The 21,215-nt window shown below is 39.7% G+C and overlaps 1 protein-coding gene across 3 annotated transcripts in view; it reads right to left on the bottom strand.

Moving 5' to 3' along the window:
• The window catches only part of NOL4 (nucleolar protein 4), a gene marked incomplete at both ends in the record, with an annotated part of 183,696 nt that overhangs the window by 112,095 nt on the left and 50,386 nt on the right, over positions 1 to 21,215 (bottom strand). For all 3 annotated transcript variants that reach the window (XM_084203142.1, XM_084203143.1, XM_084203144.1), the window contains one exon: positions 20,699 to 20,831. In XM_084203142.1, coding sequence (XP_084059268.1) covers positions 20,699 to 20,831 — 133 coding nt within the window. The remainder of the gene's footprint in view (positions 1 to 20,698; positions 20,832 to 21,215) is intronic.

Genomic DNA, 21,215 nt, shown 5'->3' with positions numbered 1-21,215 from the left:
TATTAACCCATCGTAAATGCCTGCATTATTTCACAACTCTTACACAGGGAGTAGATAGAGACCTGGTTCTCATTGATTTTTAAGAAAACTACATAGTTAAACACCTTTGCAAATTCTGTCATCAAAACCCAATTCTGAATCAGCAGAGCATGTTTTGAAATTTTCTGAGATTAATACATAAATATTTGCCAAACATTCTGAGGGACCTATTTAGAAATCAGGTCTTTAAAGGAACAGGGAAACACTTCATGGCTCCCCAACCAGGGCATGAGTCCTCCCTCTGCCCACCCACCCTGCTTGGAGAGACCTCAGACCTGCAAGTCAGAACTGGTCTGCACAGGGCTTGAGACCATCCCCAGTCTGGACTGGGAGCTGTGGGACAGGAGGACATTGTCACATGGTGTAGCTAGCCATGACACCAAGCAAGAGAGCCAGACATTGTCAGTATTTAGTAAAATATCCTTTTTAATGATTTTTCATTCATTTTGGCTAAACTGTCATATTGCAGTGCCTATCAGCAAGTGTAAAATAGATAGGATCCCCTGCAGTGATTTAGTAAAGGAACCAGTAAAGGGCAGGTCTCAGTGACCTTTGAAAAATCAGTCTACATTAGCTTAATGCAATCTCAAAGACATGGATTTCAAGGCTGAATAAGGGACACTCAGCTGTAAAGTTGAAGCTTTTGCTCATTTAATTCGCGTATTTAAAGTTTTTGTCATGACATTACATTCCCCTACATTATCTAAAATGCAGTTCAGGGGCTGGGGTATAGATTTACAGTTTTTATCTTTCCCACACTCCTCAATATGAAAGAGTCAGTTTTCCACCAAATCCAGAAAGGCAAAGAGGACAATCTATATGAATGTGTCTGAATATTAGCCATCTTATCCTTCCTGCCCATGTGACTAGTTAAAAGGCTTTTGGGATATTTAGGCCTAACAAACATTTAATGGCTTTTACAGATGGTATTAACTGTATTTTTCTCTTAGGCAATCAAGGGGGTTTATTGGCTAAGAAGAAACACTTAGATTCATACAGTATTAGTAAGAAAGCAGTATTAAAATCAAATTCTCATTGCCTGAGGGCCTCCCACTTGCCCATTAAGAGACTCCACTTTAGTTAGTTTTCTCATACTATTTCTTTCACATATACTTCAGATTCAGAGTAGCTGTCTCCCTCACATCGCAATACACCTTCACACTAAATCCAAAAATCTCTAAGTCAGAATTGTTCAATAGACTTTTGTGTGACTTCCTTCATATGCTGGGGAAAAAATGATAAATCATGTCAATAATCTGAAAAGTTGATTCTTATTTAAAAGACAATTGCATCCACCTGTGCATGAAATCTACTACCTTCTGATGGGCCTTTGTGTCAAGGTGGCTTTCACAACTTAAAATCATCACAAAAACATGATTTCGCACCAACTGTGTAGATTTAGAACATAAACAGTATCTAGAAAATATCTTCTATTCATAACTCTGCACATATTTGTGTACACTAGGACAGAAAATGCAACACTGTCAAAAAGGTGAACCTTTAACATGCAATAGGGTTTTTTAAAAGGATGGAAAGCCTACTTAACCAAAGGCAGATTATTTGAATGAAAGAAACAAACACTGTGGGAATGAGTCCAAAGAGAGATGAACACACACAAGGAAATGCAGTGATGTAACATATATGTGCCAGTGCAAAAATCTCTCCCCTCAAGGAATATCTTCTAGCATATACTTATTGAACCTATTCTTGACTGATCATCATAGGCTGGCCAGTTCAAAAAGAATTAGTTTAAAACATTTGCAGCTAAGCATTCATATTTTCAAAGAGGTCAGCAGACAATCTCTTGGCAGTCTATGTCCAATAGTTGTCCAATCAGATAGGATGATTGCTTTTCCTTATCAAATCAACTCTTTTCCTAAGGATGTAGCCGAACTTGTTAATGATAAGTTTAGCTGAGCAACCTGTGCACTGTTTATTATTCTTTAATCTCTATTAAAACAGTAATAGAAATTAAAGAATAATCTCCTCCAAACCCAGGGAGTATATTGTGCATAACTGAGAGGTGCCTACAGCTCAGAGGATTCTTGACATGTCCTGCCAAGAGAAACACAGAATCAATCATTTAATCAGCTAAAATTCCTATTCTTACTCTGTTCCTCCCAAGCTTTCTCAGAGCCAGAAGCTGAGGAGAGCCAGCCTTCCTGTACAACCTTCAGCTCTTCCTGTGTGTTCCTGGTTGCAGTCTCTTTGGAACCAGAGCAGTGAGAGCCCACACAATGGGGAACAGCTTCATTCAACTGTGCAGCTAAGCACACAGGTGCCTCCACCTCAGTGGGAAGTCAATAGGAAGCGGCAAACTCAATGGAAAGGGAGAAAGTTTGAGCCCACTTCCACATGTGTTTGAATTAGTCCTGAAATGGAACAAGGGTCAGAGTGTCAGCAGCTCCCATTTGAGAGATAATAAGGAAAGGCTGTGTGTTTGAGGCATTTTTCTGCACTCAGCTGATCCTGAGGGGACTCCAGCCCAAGGCAGACCCTGCAGCGAACTGAGAATTTGGAATCAGAGTAACTGGTGAAACCAATATTATCTCTGCTGCTAAGTCCTCTCCTTGTTGCAGGGTTCATCAGAACTTTTCAACTTATTTAAAACTCATTTTGGCTAAAGAGGTGGATGTGCAACCCATAAGGCCCCAACACAGGCTAATAAAGACCTAGAACCAGGGCTCAAGCTTAAACTACTTTTTTTAAACAAAGGCTTTAAAAGGGTTCTTTGATGGCCATTTTTATAGCAAAGAACAAAGAAATTCACTGGCTTTTTGTAGGTCTGCCAAAGCTTGCCTGCACCAGATCCATGCAGCCATAAGGAGAAACCCAAAAAAAAGGCCTCAGCCCAACCTTGGAAACATCAGCAACTCACAGCTTTCCTATGGCTTTTTATGTAATCATGTCATGCAGTCAGCAAGCTCTTACCAGAGAGGAAGCTTCTAGCCTATCCTTCCTGCACAAATGTGCCACCAACAGTGCCTGTCACACTTCAGGCTGAGCTGTAGCAGGCAGAAAACAAGGCTCCTACTTCAGATACCTTTGGCCAATCCATATGTTCTACTCATCCTTATATTTGGCGTGTTTAGGGAATCTAATTTAGAGTAGTAAAGACTATCTCACAAGATGTAGGTGGATCTTAAAATATCTTCCAGATTTCTGTCTTAGTGTAAAAGCTGTTCCTCCTTAATATCAAAGGAGTGGATTTTTTGAAAGAAAAAAATACTATAAATATATTCAGCGCTGAATCAGCATGAACATCCAGGGGGAAAGATGAAAAAAATACAAACAATTTCCAGTGTTCCATACTTTCCTTCCAAAAACTGGTCACATTTCATTAAGGTGTAGTTCAGATTTAAGGTGGACTTTTTTCCACTAATTCTACAACTTATTCCCAACAGAGCTTGTAGCTGCCAAAAACCCTCCATCATCTCTCTTCACTCTCATGAAAGGAATATGACAGTAATGTCCTTCCTCCTCTTTACCCATTCACCAGAGTTCCAGGCTGCAGCCATCAATAAATTCCAGCGTGACCAAACTGGAAACTGAATTTATTAAACCACATGGTTTGGACTTTTCTGTTTTATTTTGAAGAGTGCAAGGTATGTTCTGGCATTCAGTCATACTGCTTCTTCAGTCATGATGCAACTTCTGATACCTCCAGCTTCTAAATAATACATATATTGCTGTGATGCAAAGCAACAGACGTGCTTCATCTATCCAAGTCCCTTCCTCTGACAGAAGACCCATCTTGTCTTGCCTCATTTCCACAGCTCCACTAGCCTCCTGATGTATCTAGGGAGATGGGAGAGTAACCTTCCTGAGCTGTCCTATCTCTGCTAATAGCTCTAAACCTCCTGGATTAATGACGCTCTGAGTCACTGGAAAAAGCTGTCACTCTTGTTGTATGGATGAGTACATTTAACAAAGACAGTAATACTCCTCCAAATGCTCCCAATTAAAAAGGCTTCCTTTAGCACTACTACCTTGAACAATAAAACTACTGAATCAGACCTTCAGCTTAAATGCATAGGCAAAAAACTCTCAGATTGCTTTGAAAAGATACTCCACATGAAGAGGGTGGGTGGAAGAGGTGACAGCATCTCTTTTGGAACACAGACAATATAATAAGGCATGCCACTTACGCCATGTTACCGACTTGCTGGTATTCCAAAACAGATTTTTTTATACTGAAATGACACAGGTGTTTATCATAAACATCTATGTGGTTTCTTCACCATTTGAAGATGAAAATGGATAGTGAGTGGATGTCAATAGGTTTCCTTTATTTCCACTGCACTTTGGACTGATATATTGTGCTAACAATTAAAAATAAAGTTAAGATTTTTTTGTGCTTTTTTGTGCTTACAGGGATGCACTGACAGCTATCAACCATGACAGAAATCAGTACTGTAAGCAGAAAATAATTCCTCTTTTTAAAAAAGTTTAGGACCTCATTTGCTATAAACACTGAGAGTATGATGCAAGACATCCAAATTTGCCTGCACTGGTGTTTTCCTTTTACAGACTGGCAAATAATACTCTTTTAAACAGCTTCTTCAGGGAGTAACTACAAGAAAACTAGCAAAACTTCCCCAAGAGCAGTGGTTTAAAAGGCACCAATGGCAGAAGAGCTCTCCCTCTCCTGCCACCTCTCTGCAGGATTCAGAGGTCTGACTACCACTTAAGCCTCTGCCAAGGCCATCACTGCTGACTCCCTTCCTGCCCAAAAGACAAACTGCTTTTCCTTGCTGCTAAAACTGACTTTCCCATCTCATACTCAGAATCCAAGCCAGAAACAAGCATCAAGATAGGTTACCTTCCTGTTTGGTCTACTCTGGTTTACTCTGCTCAAAGGACAAGCCTTTAAAACACAGCACCCTTTCCTTTACTACCATTCTTCTTTGCCATGACATATTTTCAGCTGGCAAATAAGAAAACATGAAGTATAGAGAAGTATTTCAGAATACTCAATACTCAGAAGTATTGAGTATTTCAGATTTCCTTAGACTGAGAACTAAAGATTATTACAAAAACTACTTCTCTCCTGCTAAAATTCACACCTTACAGACAAAAAAAGCCTCAGCATTCTTCCCCAATAACTACATGAACTTGTGAAAAAAAATGTTCCTTATCACCTGACACCAGTGCACAAAGCTTTTTACTCCAGAATTCGTTTCCTTTTCAAACTGTCTTGATGTTTAAATGATAGCAGGGAAAAAAAGCCTTTTAACAACAAAGGCAGACAAATGAAAGGTGGTAGGAGGAAGGAAACACCCCCTGATCATATTCCAGTAACAAGAATATCCAGCTTTAAATTATTCAACCCACTCTTCAATTTTGGGACCTTTCATGATGCTGCTACCTTATTGGCTGCCCAGACAGGTATGGCAGGAAAAAAATTTTCCACCTGAAATGATCCAGAAGTTTCCTTTCTTTTCTGACAGAGGTCTTATAAGCTGGAGTGCATGTGTTCTCTCCTTGATTAGTGCAATCAGAGAAATAAAGGGTGGTTTGAGTTGGAACAGACATTAAGACCAGCCTTGTTTTTCAACCCCCTGCATGAGCATGAACACCTTCAACCAGAACAGGTTGCTCAAAGCTCCATCCAATGTGGCCCTGAACATTTCCAGGGATGGGGCACTCACAAGCTCTCTGGACAACCTATTCCAGTGCTTCACTGCCTTCATCATAAAGGAAAAAAAAAATCTTCTTTATGTCCAATCTAAAACCTATCCTCCTCCACTTTAAAACTATTATCCCTTGTCCTGTCACTGTAGACTTGGAAAAAAATATCTCTCTCTCTTCCTATATGCCATCTTTAAATATTGAAAGGCTCCATTAAGATCTCCAGGATGAAACAACCCCAGCTCTCTCAGCTTGTCCTCACAGAAGAGTTGTTCCATCCCTCTAACAATTCTTGTGGCCTTCCTTTGGAGGAAATCTAACAAGTACTCATCTTTCTTGTTCTGATGATCCTGGAGCTGCACACAGCACTCCAGCACACTTGTCACACAAGTCTTCTCCACTCAGTCTCTGGCCTGCCCTACAAAGCACCACTGCAAATAGCTCTGAGAGGAAGCCCCTAAGATTCCCCTATTGTGTAAGAGAAGAACACCTTGAAGGATGGACAGAGCTTCACTATGGATTCATACTTATTTTTGCATGAACATATCTATACACACACACACATATACCTGTATATACATGTGTATATATATATATATATATAAATATGGAAGCTACTTGTACAAGAGACAGCCATCCAAATTTATTTTTGTTGTTGCATCCCTGGAGGAAGAATGTGCTGTTGAACTGATTTAGCTACTGCTGTCCATCAGATAAAACCTGTAATATTCTAATAGGAGCTACAGATACTGACATCTGCTGTTTCTCACTGCTACCTCTGCTGAAGAGATAAAAACAAGCTGGTATAGATGGCACACACTTTGTGATACGTTTGAAACACATTTAAACAAAACCTTTTCCATGCACACCAAAACAAGAAAGCAAAACATGCAACCACAGGAAAATGTTCTTCGAGTACATGAACAACAAGCAGAAATAGAAGGAAAGTACTGGGCCTCTGTTAAACAGGAAATGTGAATTAGTCACCAATGATGCTGCAACAATCAAGGTTCTCAAGACTTTCCTCACCTCTCTCTTTACTTGCACTGTTGGACCTGGCCTTGGGAGCAAAAATCCAGGTTGATACAAACGCAGTCCCGCTTACTGTGTAGAGGAAGATTTGGTGTGGGAACTATTACAGGAAATACTATTAAGTACCCACCCAAAGGTGTTGGTAGGAGACCTGGCTGACATTATTTGAGGCCTCTCTTCATAATCTTTGAGAAGCCTTGGAGATCCAGGGATGTCCCAGGAGACTGTCAGAAGACTAATTCCACTCCCACCTACAAGAAGGTCTTACAGGACAATTCAGGAAGGTATAGGCTCATCAGTCTTACTCAGTCCTTGGGAATGTTATGGAACAAATCCTCCTAGGGGCTATCTTAAGTCAGATGAAGCCCATGATTGGGAAATACCAGTACAGATTCACAAAGGACACATTGTACGCAACAAACTTGATCACCTTCTACAACAAAGCAACCTGTTCACTTGATGTGGGGCAAGGTGGGCACTGTCTGCCTGGATTTCTCCAAGGCTTTTGACATGTTTACCCACAGCTTCCTTCTGGAAAGAGTGATGTGGTACGACTCACAGACATGAGGTCTGTGTGGTGGGTGCGGATCTGGCTGGCAGGGTACACCCAGAGGGTGATGGTGAACAGCTCCTTTTGAAACTGGAACCGACCACAAGTGGGGTCCCACAGGGATCTGTGTGGGGCCCAAAGCTGTTTAGTGTCGTCACAAATTATTCAGAAGACAGGATCAAGTCTACACTGACAAAGTTTGCCAATACCTAACTGAGTAGGAAAGTGGACATTTCAGAAGGGAGAGCCAGACTGCAGTTCAATCTCAGCAACTCCCTACACAGCCTTTCAAATCCTCTGCTCACTGGATTTTTCCTCAGAACTGGTTTCTGTTCACATCTGTGTGTACAGGCAGGAAGAAACAAATGGAAATTCATCCACCGCATACTCACATAGGAAAGTAGAATAAGTTACATTTTCCTGCCTTGAAGGCTGCTGAAGGGAGACAGTTTTCACTCTGAGCAGTAGTAATGGAGAAGTCCAGAGAGTGGTTTCTCCTCATTTTTTCATTGAGGTTCAAAGTGTAGCTAATTGCAGTATTCCCAAGAGGCAGTCAGACAGTATGGGAGACTAGATTTCTTCCTGACCCACAAGACAGAAATATCTTTAAAGAAACTTCATATTATTAAGAGAAATTCATTCAGCAAGGCAGAAAGAAGTCAAATATTTATTTCTCTTCTATCTGCCTACACATTAAAACAACAACAGACACTGGTTTGCTGGCATCTGTTCTGCCTTCATATGTGCATAGTGCATGATCAGTTAGGCCTGGGATCATTCTGGCCAGTCTGCTCATGCCCAGGCATTAGCCTAACCACAAGTAGCACATGGTCCTACAACACATTTCAGATAAAAAGCAAAGGACTGCTGTTCCATTACAGCATGCTTAACTAGGACATGGCAGACTTGGGACATGCCTGTTGTCCTCCCCAAAAACCGTATTGTGGAATTCTTTTCTACTCACAGAGGCTCACATCAAGCATCTACAATAAACAGCAGATGCACTAGAAGGCAACAAAGCTAGCCTAAAGAAAAAACAAAAAGCCTTAAACTGAGCAGAACTGCCACACAAACTATTGACTTCCATCTAGGATTGGGCAATCCTGGTTATGCGTACAAACTGGGGAATGAGAGGCTGGAAAGCAGCACAGAAAGGGACTTGGGGGTCCTGGTCACTGGCAATTTGAACATGAGCCAGCAGTGCCCTGGCAGCCTGGAGGGCCAAGCATGTACTGCAGTGCATCAGGCACAGCACTGGGCAAGGGAGGGGATTGTCCCACTCTGCTCTGCACTGGGGTGGCCTCACCTTGAGTATTGTGTGTAGTTTTGGGCACCACAATATAAAAAAGACTTTAAACTATTAAAGCACATTCAAAGCAGAGCCACGAGGATGGTGAAGGGCCTTGAGGGGAAGCCTTTTAAGGAGTGGCTGAGGTCACTTGGTTTGTTCAGCCTGGAGAAGGGGAGACTGAGAGGAGACCTCATTGCAGTCTGCAACTTCCTTGTGAGGGAAAGCAGAGAGGCAGGTACCAATCTCTTCTCTCTTGTGTCCAGTGACAGGACTCAAGAAGTGAAGCTGAGTCAGATTGGTTTAGTTTGCATATCAGGAAAAGGTTCTTTGCCAAGAGGGTGTTTGGGCACTGGAACAGGCTGCCCAGGGAAGTGGTCACAGCACCAAGCCTGAGAGAGTTCACAAAGCATTTGGACAATGTTTTCAGGCATATGATGTGGCCCTTGAGGTATCCTGTGCAGGGCCAGGAGCTGGACTCTATGATCATGATGGGTACCTTCCAGCTCAGTTTATTCTATAATTCTACAATTCTACAAGTCTGGATTCTATGAGTCCATGATTCTATAATTCTATGATTCTAGGAACTGGCATTACACTGGAATGGGTTCTAAGAAACAGAAAGGGCAAATAGGCTACCACTATGCACCCAAGAAAATTATCCATGTAGTAGAATTTCTTCTCAAAAACCGTGTTCTTTCGTGCGCCCATCATAGCATCAGAGCTGCCTATAAAAGGCTAGAAGTGTAGAAGTGTACCCAGTTTCCAGGTGGTGAAAAATTGTTTCTCAGAATAATAATAGTTTTACAATTTCCTTTGAAAAGCTGCACTTAAGAAAGCTTCTATTGAAACTTTAAAACGCCAACAGAGATAATTAAGTTCAAGGATCACCATGGAACACTCTTTCTTAAATTATTATGAGAAACTTGGCCAGGATGCTGTTCCACTCTTCGAAATCTACTTGTGCCATTTGCCTTTAAATGCTGTCACCAGCATTTCTTCAACTTCTACAGCAAGTAATCACTTTAGGCCCCACTTTTTCCAGGGGGTGAATGTAAGCACACTGCTGAATGGATGGTTCAGAGAAGAGAAAAATATTTGTTTGTGCTAAGAGGCTTTACAATGTCCATGCCTTTAATTAAAGTAAGACATATTTGCAGAAGATACAGTAATATGTACAACTGCAAGTCTATGACTGCAGTCTTACAGGAATAATCAGGGATTATAGCCTGCTCCAGGAATCTAAGATGAACAGTTCCTAGAGAGCATGTATAAGTAGTACAGAACTGCAGAAATGTAGCAGAAAGAAGAAATGAAGATACAGGAACAGACAGAGCTTGGCTAACTTGCTGAATTAAAACTTATCATCACTTCATAAATTGCATTGATGGTTTAATTAAAGAGACAGCAGCAATTTCAGTGCCCATATTAACTACTTCTGAATTCATTCAGCTACAGAGTACCTGTTATGAAAACATGCAGGGTTTGAAAACATTATTATGAAAACATGCAGAAACTTCATCTCTACTGGAGTTCATAGAAATTCTCATTATTTATTTCAGTAGGATTTTCCTACTTGCATCCATGTATTTTGGAGATGATCAAGCTGGATAAAATACCTAAAAACTAAGTCACTAAAAGTCAAAGTTCTTTTAAACTTCTTATACAAATACAATCCTTGGACAGTTACCTTGGAGGGATATCTTTTAAAAGATGGAGTGATATATTTTTTAAATCTTTTACCAATTGTTTTTAAACACACAGAAATCCTAGAAGATGTATGCAGACCTGCAAACTATTCAAAGACTGTTACTAAGAATTATAGCTTCTTTATACACACACAAGGAGACTTTTTTAAAACTGATTTGAAAGCACTAGTTGCTTCCATTTACTTTATAGCTCTCTGGACCACACTGCTGCTCTCACTATTTGTACCACCTCCTTTGGAAGAGGGCTTATTTCTTCCACTCCAAGTAATTCACATTAAGAGTTCCCACATCATGTAGTTCTGTCTTTCCTTCTCTCTTTGACAGCTTGCAGCATCAGCTCCCTTCAGAATACCCATCCATGAGACACTTAAATAGTGTGACATAACAAACTTACTGTATGTCTTTGCCAGTTATGTCATTAAAATTTTATTATACTTCATTTTTTGGTTCTTCTTGGAACAGTAACTGTGTAACTGAAATGCCATCTCTTTATATTGTTTTTGCAGAGCAAAAAAAATTCCCAGTTTGCATCTCCTAATTTATTTTCCTATCAAACTAGTAATAGCAATTATCACTCTTAAGATTAGTCTGTTGATACCATGGTTTTATTATAGCTTCTCAAAGCAAAAAAATCAAATTTTCTAATCAATTATTGCCCCAAGGTATCTATTAATATTGCCTTATTTAAAAGCTGCTAGCGAATCTCATGCTTTTGTTTTTCTGCTTTATGATCTTTTTTGCTTCTCCTTGCCAATGTCTACACTTAAGCAAAATTCAGATTTCAAAGTACAAAAAGCTAAGCATAGAGGTTTGAATTCCACTTTCCAGTCAGAAGGAATGACTAATTTTACAAAAGTTTAGCAGGGATCTTGGACGGTTGCTAACAAGGATCACTCTGCCTTCTACTTAGGGAGCTCTACCCAGTAAGGCACACGGGATATCAGATCAGTTAGAAGTTCAGTAGAAGCAGTCACTAGTCCTCCAGAGATGCATTAAACTGACTCCTTGATTTATGTCACTAGAAAGGAAGCTTGTAAAACACTGAAGTTAAACTGAGGAAAAACTTTAAACACAAAGATGGAACTATCCCCCTGAACAGGAACCTCTGCAGCAGAGACTGATCTCGAGGCAATCTTTTGGATGGAAAGCCACATTCTGGCTGCAAGGCCAGTGTCCTGATGAAAGTGGAGAAAAGCTTCTTGGAGCTGACTTAAGGCATCAATTTCTCTTCAGTTCTGTGCGCTTAAATCTGAAAGTTGTATATCACATAAATTTAGTTTTTATCTAAATTTATTCTATTAGTAATGCCAACGCTTACAACTGAGGTTCTGAGCTGGTTTCTCAGCATCACATGTAGTGGAGCCAACAAAGGTAATTAAATAGTGTGCTTCTCCACATCTTTTCCCAGAGTGGCTCCGAGTAGCTGCTGAAGTCTGTCAGTCTGTCTGTCAGTCTGGAAGGCTGCTCCTGCAATGGTCGGAATTGGTCAATGTCCACCTGGCATGCAGCAGTGGAGACACTGCCTGAGCCTCACACACTTCTCAGCAGGCTGTTAACCATCCACCAAGTGCTGAAAAACTAGTAAAACAAGTCAAGCTCTATCCTAATCTGTGTTGATGCTAAATTTAATCATTCTTTTATCTTTCTGTCTTCAGTCAGCCTGCAAAACACCTCTACTGTCTTTCAACCAGGCTATCAGTGTTCAGGAATACTTGGAGAACACACTGGAGTTCAGCCTATCCTGAAACTTTCAGGATGATGGCGCCTTTTCTTCCATCCTGTTATTAAGAAGTGCCAGAGACTGCATGTCCCTCTACCTCAGGACAACAAATACGGTGACTATCTAGCAACATTAAACCAATTATTTGAAAACACCTCTTCGCAAATCTCAGGAAAATATATATAACCACTTCCTATGTGTTTTAATATTCCAAAATGCTATACTGCTGAAAAAATACTCATTTTTTTCTTGCAATCAAACTATTTTCATTTGGTTAAAAAAATACTACTAATTTCAAACATTCAGCATTACAAATATTTTATCAAACAATAAATGCTTCAAAGAAATTTCTTTTAAAAATATCTTTCATAAGACAACCCAATGTCTCCTGGGAATTTCCTATTCAGAAAAAAAATAAATTAACAGCTTCCTTAATTAAAATATAACAACACAGTGAAGAATCAATGGCTAAATTAAATTTCTTTAAAGCACATTCTTTTACATTCCTTCTCCTGAAAAGTAAGTGCTCTATTATATTATTCTATGATATATGTAATAGAAAAAAAAAAGGGGGAGTCAATGCCTAGCATGCATTTTAACAGTAACTATGAAAAAAACCCTCCGCTTCTATTATAAGGAAGTAGACAAATTAAATCAAGCAATCTGTGCACATAGTCTCTGCTAAAGTCAATTGGTACATATGAAAGGATAAAATGTATTAAGTGCCTTTACTGGAAAGCAAAACTAAATCTCTGTAGCAGAATGCCCCTCCTTTTATTTGATGTTAAAGAGAAATAGGAGGGAACAGCCTGAGATTTGCTAAGAGAGAGAGAAAAACCAAACCCAAACCAAACTCTGGTTTCAGAAATTCAGCTAAGTTTAGTTACAAGGATTTGCACACTGCAATCAAAAGCAGACTGCCTTCAGTACAGGCATAAGGAAGAGATAGCTCGATGGGTAGTAATATTGCCAGAGTGAAATACCTATTGTTACAGGACATGTACAACACTAATACAGCTGTTCTGAAGATGTAAAAGGACACAGGTCTGCAGCTAGCCTTTTACATGGGGGCAAGCTTCACTTACCACTAGATTGCTGATGTAAAAATGAGTGGCTGTGAATAGAATGAATGGTCTGCAAGCATTTTAGCATTACTTGTGAAAAGATAATTCTAATTTCTCAGCTATTATTGGCTGCAAGTATTCCCTGATGTAATTATGGAGTAATAGCTGAGAACCTGATTGTAACCAACAGTTAGTAGTTTGTTGCTAACAAGGCAAACATGACAAACAATTTTGAGGCAATTATTGTCATTACAAGCCACACTCAATTGTTCAAGGCAAGCGTAATAGAAAGTGACAGTTGTGCAGCTGGGAGGGTGGTGCGGGAAACAAGATTGTTCTCTGGTTGCAACAGACCACTCAGACTCTAGAAGAGAGTCTGCTCAATGCATAATTCATGTTTAATAATATTTTAGTCTCTAAAGCAAATTACAGTAAAAGATAAGAAACAAACAGAGACATGTCAAAAAAATCCCACAAGTTATTATAAGATGCAATAAGACGCACAGAATAAGCGTGGAGCAGAGAGGAGGTATTCACTAAAGCCAACTCACAAGATGCTTGCAACTAGCACATGTAAATACAGTAACCCTACATATTTTAAAAGTCCGTTATAAAAGCAATCCATTTGCTATGCTTCAATTAGATGGGGGCTCGTGTCCAAATCCCAGTTGGAGACTGTTGTATTATTAGGTAGGTCCAGGAGGAAGGAAGGAGGGCTCTCCATTGAGAAATGTTGATGATTAATTCTGAACAAATTTGAATTGTGTGTAGAGTCAAAGGAAGATTTTCATCCTCTCTTACAATAGAAGTGCCTCATGTATCAGCTCAGTATTCTGATGACAATGCACACAGCAGCTGCCTCGTCAGCAGCCAGTCCGTTAAATTACTTGATTTGCTGAAAATTCCACCCGGCTCTCCTCAAGGATGTTAAGGGCTGAAAGTTTCTAACACAACTGCAGCAACATTTCAAGCTCTTGCCCAGGCTCAGTAATATTCATTGTCAGTGACATTGTAGCACTGTTCAAGTGTCATTATAGTGTCATTATAGTGTCACTCGTAGTGCCTTTTGCACTGATAAGGTATCATTTCTAAAGAAAACATTAAAACACCACTGAAACTAGATTTCCAAAACTCTCTTTCTGATCATGTTTCACCATTTTCCTCCTCTTTCTTAAATCACAGAATCAGAGAATGTTTTGGGTGGAAGGGACCTTAAAGATCATCTAGCTACACTCCACCTGCCATAAGCAGGGACACCTTCCACTACAATGCATTGGTTTATGCAAATAATAATCCATCAAACCAAATCTGATGAACTAAATCGCTCCAGGTGCAGCTCCACTGAAGCAAAATAGCATCACATGCCAGCTTCTCAGGTACACTTTGACTCTGCTTAGGTGAAGGTGATACTGATTTTCTCAGACAGAGCAACATATTATAACTAACTCCCTGTCTAAAGAAACCTCTGTGATTTTGACATCTGTGACACACTTCAGTGCAGCCCATAGACTCACTCAGAAACATATATGTGTGACTGCACTGTCTTTTGCTTTATTCAGTAAGAAAGCTGGTGATTGCAGAAGGTGGCAGAGCAACAGCTGCAGAGACAGGAGACCTTTGCCTCTCTACATCACATCTGTGCTCCTTTTTCACTGCCATCAGACAGGCAGGTATCTTAGATTTTCACTTTCAGAAAGCTAGTATTTATCATTTCACTCTGAGTGATAAGAGGTGAGATTACTTCCCAAAAGTTTGCAAGTTTCAGTGGCTTGAACAAGACTGGAAGGTCTGAATATATCACAAAATTGTCAGATCGCCTGGTCCTAGCCCAAATGTAATTTTAAATGGTCTGCCATTTCACCAAAGGAAAAAAACAGTAATGTTTTTTCTATCCTCTTCATAAGTTAACATTCTTAATCAGCCCAAACCCTCCCTGTTAAGGGAGGGTTACATTAAATTACCTTTTCTTCACTGTAAAATTACCTTTAACACAGTTAAATTACCTTTTCTTTCCCAAAAATTACCTTTTTCTTCACAGTAAAATGCTTATTGATTTGCATGTCCAATGTCTTGTAAAAGGTATAAGCATTATAAACAATTTTAATAGCCTTTTAGCTTTGTTGATATGGATCTACAGATTGCAAATAAAACCAGTCAATTCACAAAAAGTCCCTAAAATGAAAAGACTTTCTAAAAGTATATGAGGTGGCATCTAGGAAAACTGATAGAGTGCTTTTTATTTTATTTTTAGTATTTTTATTAAGGCTTTATGACTTCATGTAGTAATGTCAGTCTATCCCATATACCACAGAAATATCAGATGCATTGTTTTGAAGTCTAAAGAAGTAAAGGTTGTTTAGTAAAAGATATCTAAACTCTGCAAACAGTTTGGCTAACCTTTAGTGGGCCTTTACTGAAGTCAAGTGGATTTAGACCTCATTCAAAACAAGGACATTTTTAAAACCCTTCAGTGCTTGAACAAAAATTAAAAGCATGATACCCCTTGATGCAAATTGATTTTATAAATTAATGTAAAATAACATTTCCACTGAAAACTCCTAATTACAAGCAAATAGGTTGCCATGGATTTAATGCTGTGAATCATCTGCTCTCATGTTGGCTTTGCTACCTCTCACTTTACCCAAGATCAAGAGCAGGGCCAATACATTGTCAACAGCATAGACAATTTACTCCATTAAGCTCTTTCACCAACCTGTCTTCACTCTGGCCTGCAGTTGGTGCTTGGACTCATATATCTTGAACTTAAATTGCTTTGAGAAGAAATCAAAGTCAATGGTTCAAGACAGGGAGTCCAGGTTTCAGTAGAACAAAGACAAAAGCAGAAAGAAGTAAAACAGTACAACAAGTTTTGAATGAGAAGATGGGTTTAACTCTTGGCTTGGACTTTGCTCAGAGAGAAAAATCAACAGCAAGTCAGCACTCTTGCATAGACAGTCAGTTTTGACAACTCAATCAGCGAATGTTAGTTATTTCAGGTGAAGCCATTGTGTAGAGATTATAGCTTTGATGCAGAAAACAGGTATTTAGATGGCTGACTCCAATACTTGCATCTGTCACAAACACAAATGAGTGAAAGGAATAGTTAATGTTAACAGCCAGGTTTCCTACATCTATATTGTGTAAAACATGGCAATTTGAACATGCCAAGGAAAGAGAACTGACGCCATCCAAGTGATCACAAACTACTCAAAGACATAATCCTCCATTGCATTACAATATTACTGCTCAATTTTCTATAAATTAGAAAAAAATACAACTAGGAAAAGCCTATTAATCCCTACATCTAAATTGGCAACACAACCCCTGTTAAAGGTTGACTTCTGACATGTTTTTTCATGGTTAGCTCCTATATGTCACCACGCAGTGCCTGTGACAGGAAGTTGTATATATATGTATCAACATGTGACTATAATTTCCTAAAAACTAGACTGAAGAGAACACAGTCCCTCCACCCAAATCCACTAATCACTGAAATGTTTTAGTATACCTCAGGACAGTGAGAAATACTGAAAATAAATCAGTCCTGCATCTTTCAGTTTGAGTTACAGTCAAATACACTCATCCCTGACTTTGACTTGACAGCTCACATAGTAAAAGCCAAACAAACAAGAAAAAATCCAATGTCAAATTCATACTTAATTCTCCTCACTTCTAGGGTTGTACATGTTCTTTACTTCCTCTAATCAGAGCATCCCCCTACATATCTCATGTCTTGGTAACTAATGAACTACCACAGTGAGGAAGGAAACACACCCAGCTGCTCTGCTCAGGGCTCCAGCTAACAGGCAAGGGCAGAAAAAGTCCTATTTTCATTCAGGGTAGAAGCTGTTGCTGCTCCTTTGAAGGCCTATCTAGAGGTCACTTTTCACTACAAAAATCAGGTTTTTTAAACAGATTGAACCACTAACTTAAAAAACAAGAAGCTCCTTTATTTCCAACTCAGTTCACAAACCTGTGGTCTGAGATGGGCAAAAGGGTTTGATCCAGCAACATCAGAGCCCCAAGTGCATTATTAAAAGAGAATAAAAGACAGCTCTCAAGTTGGAGCTTTGCTTGCAGATGAGTTACACACAGGGCTCACTCCAAAGAACCAGCTTAGGACACTGAACTGTGTCATGTCTAAGGAAGTAAGAGGCAAGCAAAAGAGAAAGGAACACATGAGCAATTTGCAGCTCTATTATCCAGCTGGCTGCTAGAGAAAACACCTCTGAGGCACTGGTAAGTAGAGAGCCATACCCCATTCCCAGCTGGGGAGTGAACAAATTGTAAATTAGAGCTCCTTTCCTTTTCTATCTCCCCAGGGAAGAGCAGCAGTCCTTTTCCAACTCCTACCCAACCGTTGCAGCAGCCCTGCAGGTGCTCAGGATTTTCAGCCACTCACCAGCAGGTGTGACTCAAGACCCTGTTATTTAAAAGTGTACAAAGGCTAATTTAAAGTGGGAGCTGTCCTTAGTAGTATTGCAGCAACTTCAGTACCACGGATACAGTTCACCAACTCTCTACTCTTTTCATTACTTCCTTAATTCCCTGTACCTTTTCCACCCAATAAGCTTAGTACAAGTATTATGAAGCCTCAGTGCCCTTGCTGAGCCCAGGACTTGTGCAGTGCCAGCACTCATCTACTCTGAGCAAATATGCACCTTCTGTCTCTGCGCCCTCTCTCCTCAGCATTTTTCTCACCTCCCATGGCATTTCTGGGTGTAGAAGTCTATTGCTTTCAGCTGATACTGTGAGTTGCTCTCATACTTGACTTTATTCTATTCACATTCAAGCAACCTAACGATGAGAAACAGGACACAGCATTGGGCTGGAACACATTGAGAAACCTCGGGTCACATTTTCTAGTTTGAGCTCTGTAATGGACTCCCAATGAAAAATGCCTGTCCAAGTAGGATGCAAGTAAAGCCCCAAGGGATGAGGCTATGAAAACATCACATTTCTTTTACATAGACAGTGTCAACATTCTGATGCTCTGATAAACTGAACTGGAGGAGGAGCCTCCATCTATCCCTCAGTAGCATGGCACAGCTCACTATTATATTCCTCTAGGGTACACAGACTGTTTGTATTCTAGTACCAAATCAATTTTAATTCATAGAAAAAAAAACAACCAGGGGATGTCCCAAAATATTCTCATGCTATTTCACATGGAAAACTAGGTAAGTAAACTGATTAAACACATCACCTTTAGGTACACTGGAGCTGTCCTTAATCCACCCCAGGCAGCAGTTTTCCTAATGATTCCCATTAGCAAATTATCCTCCCAAAGAGAGCATGCTTGGGGCAGCAGAAGACCTGTGCTGTCCCATTCCACCCCACACACCATTTCCAACGGCATGTGCACAGGCAACCTTATGCAACAGCAAATTTTCACCTGCCAGGATGCAGCAAACACATTTCAGATGAGGCAAATGCCAAGTGTCTTTGTGTATGGGCTGAATGTGGTGGCTGACATAAACTTTCATAGACGTGCAGAATGTTTGAGGGAAGGGAGCAAGAATCACTTTTGACACAGATTCATGCTTTGGTGATGATTTTGGTGTGTATGCGCTATAATTAAAGATTAAACTTGTAAAATTTTACAATGCAGCCTGTAACAGCAGAAGGGATTGTACTGCTAAATTCATTTAAGTTCCCTTTTATTTTCCCTCTTTCCTGTTCTAACTTCCCTTCCTCTACCTCTCATTTTGTTTATTTTCTTCCAATCTTCTTTTTTCCTGCCCCACTTCTCTCCTGTCTTTCTGCTCCTCCTTCAGCCCCTTCTCCCACGTCTGAAACAGCAGTGTTCCTATAACTAGCCACGCTTAGGTTTGCTACCTGACAACAGCTAGCAAAGGAAAACAATGAAGCAGGAAGAGTGGCTATTTCAAATCTCTCTATCAGCAGATGTTTTAGCCAGAAGACACAGCAAAAAATAGGATTGCCTTAGGAAAGTGAGCAAGTGCCATCTGGGAGGAAGGGAAGGAAAGCTGGGAGATTTAAAGCCATACTGTAAGATCACACTGTCTGAAGTTCAAAGACCACAGTGGATTTACTTCCCATACATTTCAAATAGGAAGTGACAGATTTGCAGCATTTTGTCATTCATACTTAGGGTCTAATATGATTACATGTGGCACATGAGTATGGTTGCAGCAGGTGTTAAGATATGTACGACAGGCATTTCTTCATAGGTTACTGTACTGAGCTATAATTTTTATTTCAGACATATGTATGCAATTATTATTAAGAAACTATATATGTGAAACTTCTACAGCATGGTATTGCAGTGAAAGCCAGATACATTAAAAAAATCACCCTCCTAAGTAACCCTGAAACCTCTAAGTCAGCAGTATTACTATATTATTCCTGTGAAAAATCAAACTTCAACAGGAAAGTGAACTATCTTTCCATACATCATGTGCATCAGAACTGCTCCTTTAGTAAACATATGCAGACAGAAATTAGTTAGAAGTTGAAAAAAATTGTTATAGCTTGAGGACACTCAGATAAAAGGCAGCTGTGGTTAGAATCTGGCCTATCAAATTATCACAGACTTCTTCCTTTCTTCCTGGCCTATCAAATGATCACTACTTCTTCCTTTGTTTGGAGAGCAACCCAGCTGAAGATCCAACTCATCACCAGGTCCTATCAGCCACCATGCACCACACCCATTCTCACCTAAATATCTTACCAGCTGGCAAATGGCCATGATGTATGGTGTGCAAAGCATCCAGGTTAGCCAAATCCCATATATTTAGTGTTCAAGAGAAATATGAAAAGCATTTCTTATTTGGCACATATGATCAGGAAATTCCCAAGTAGCAACTACAGAATTCCAATGTATTGTTTCTAATGGCAATAGAATAAAACTGCACTTTGGGTGCTGAGCATTCATGTGCCACTCCTGAACCCCTGTCACAGTCTGTAGTAGACAGGCTATTTGTGAGCTCCATAATTCAGGAAAGTTCATTCCAAACCAGACTCATTTATCTTGCTATATAACAAGAGCTGAATCCAAAGACTACATACCCATGTACCTTCAATGCCAAGTCAGTTTTATCTCTGACCAAAAAGTAGCTTTGTGTTGTGAAAAAGAAACAATGAACATTCAAATGTGCAATGCTGCTTGCTGTTTTCTCATCTTTTGCCTCTATTTCTCTATAGGAAAGGAGAAATAGAGGCAAAATAGAGGAGAAATTCTCCAGGAATCTGTTGTTTTCTTCCTTTCTTCTGAATATTACATTCCAGTTCCTATCTCCCAAATAACCAGTTTCTGTGACACAACTCTTCCTCCTCGTAAAAACAACTTTCTCAGCTTTCTGGGTTGCCTCAGAAAGGTTTGAGTTTCATTTCCTTTTATTCCTGTGCATGCTCACACTACAGAGATAGATATAGATAAAGATATAGATATAGATGAACAGTAAGATAATGCCACTTAACATATGGTTGTCTAAGCATTTGCCTGTTGCTTAAGCAACACATAAATTAACCTGAAAAAAAAATACAACTAATTTCTTCTTCTTCATGTTGAGATATAGAGAACATGTATTTCAAATTACCTAATGAAACACACTATGAAGAAAAGCAAATTCTAAATGAAAGCACAGAATGGGAAAAAAGACAAGGCAATGCCACATTTTCTGTACAGAATGAGAGCCTTACCATCCTGCTGGCCCTGGAGGTTCTGAGGACTTTGCATTCTCTCCTCCAGATTTGAGCTGAGGTCAGAGTTTACAGCTGACATTCTAGTTGAGTCACTCATGTCAAACTCATCACTTTCTATAGAACTTTCATCCTGAAAATAGAAAGAGACATGTCAGAAAACATGGTGCGCTGTTCACATTATATGTGCTGTTCATTCTCTTCCCATTTGTTTCACTCACACACAGTGTGGAGTGTAATCATGCTGAACACTTTTGTACATAAGAAAACAAGCAGAGGAGATCAAGAAGAGGGAGGAAACTACAACATTTATTTGGTATGATAATCTGATAAATGCAATTTGTTCAGCAATGAGGATACTACATAGTAGTTCCATAGTATATTCCAGAAAAGAATTGGTAACTAGAGACACCATACCAAGCCTTTGTTATTCAAATTTGGCTGAGGAGACCTCCCTATATTCCCTGCCTGAATTCTTTACCTTTCCCACATTGAAGGCAGCAACCCTGTGAATGAC

Source organism: Fringilla coelebs (assembly GCF_963513975.1).
Source record: "Fringilla coelebs genome assembly, chromosome: 1".
Classification (NCBI taxonomy): domain Eukaryota; kingdom Metazoa; phylum Chordata; class Aves; order Passeriformes; family Fringillidae; genus Fringilla; species Fringilla coelebs.
This window is presented reverse-complemented; position numbering and strand designations above follow the sequence as displayed.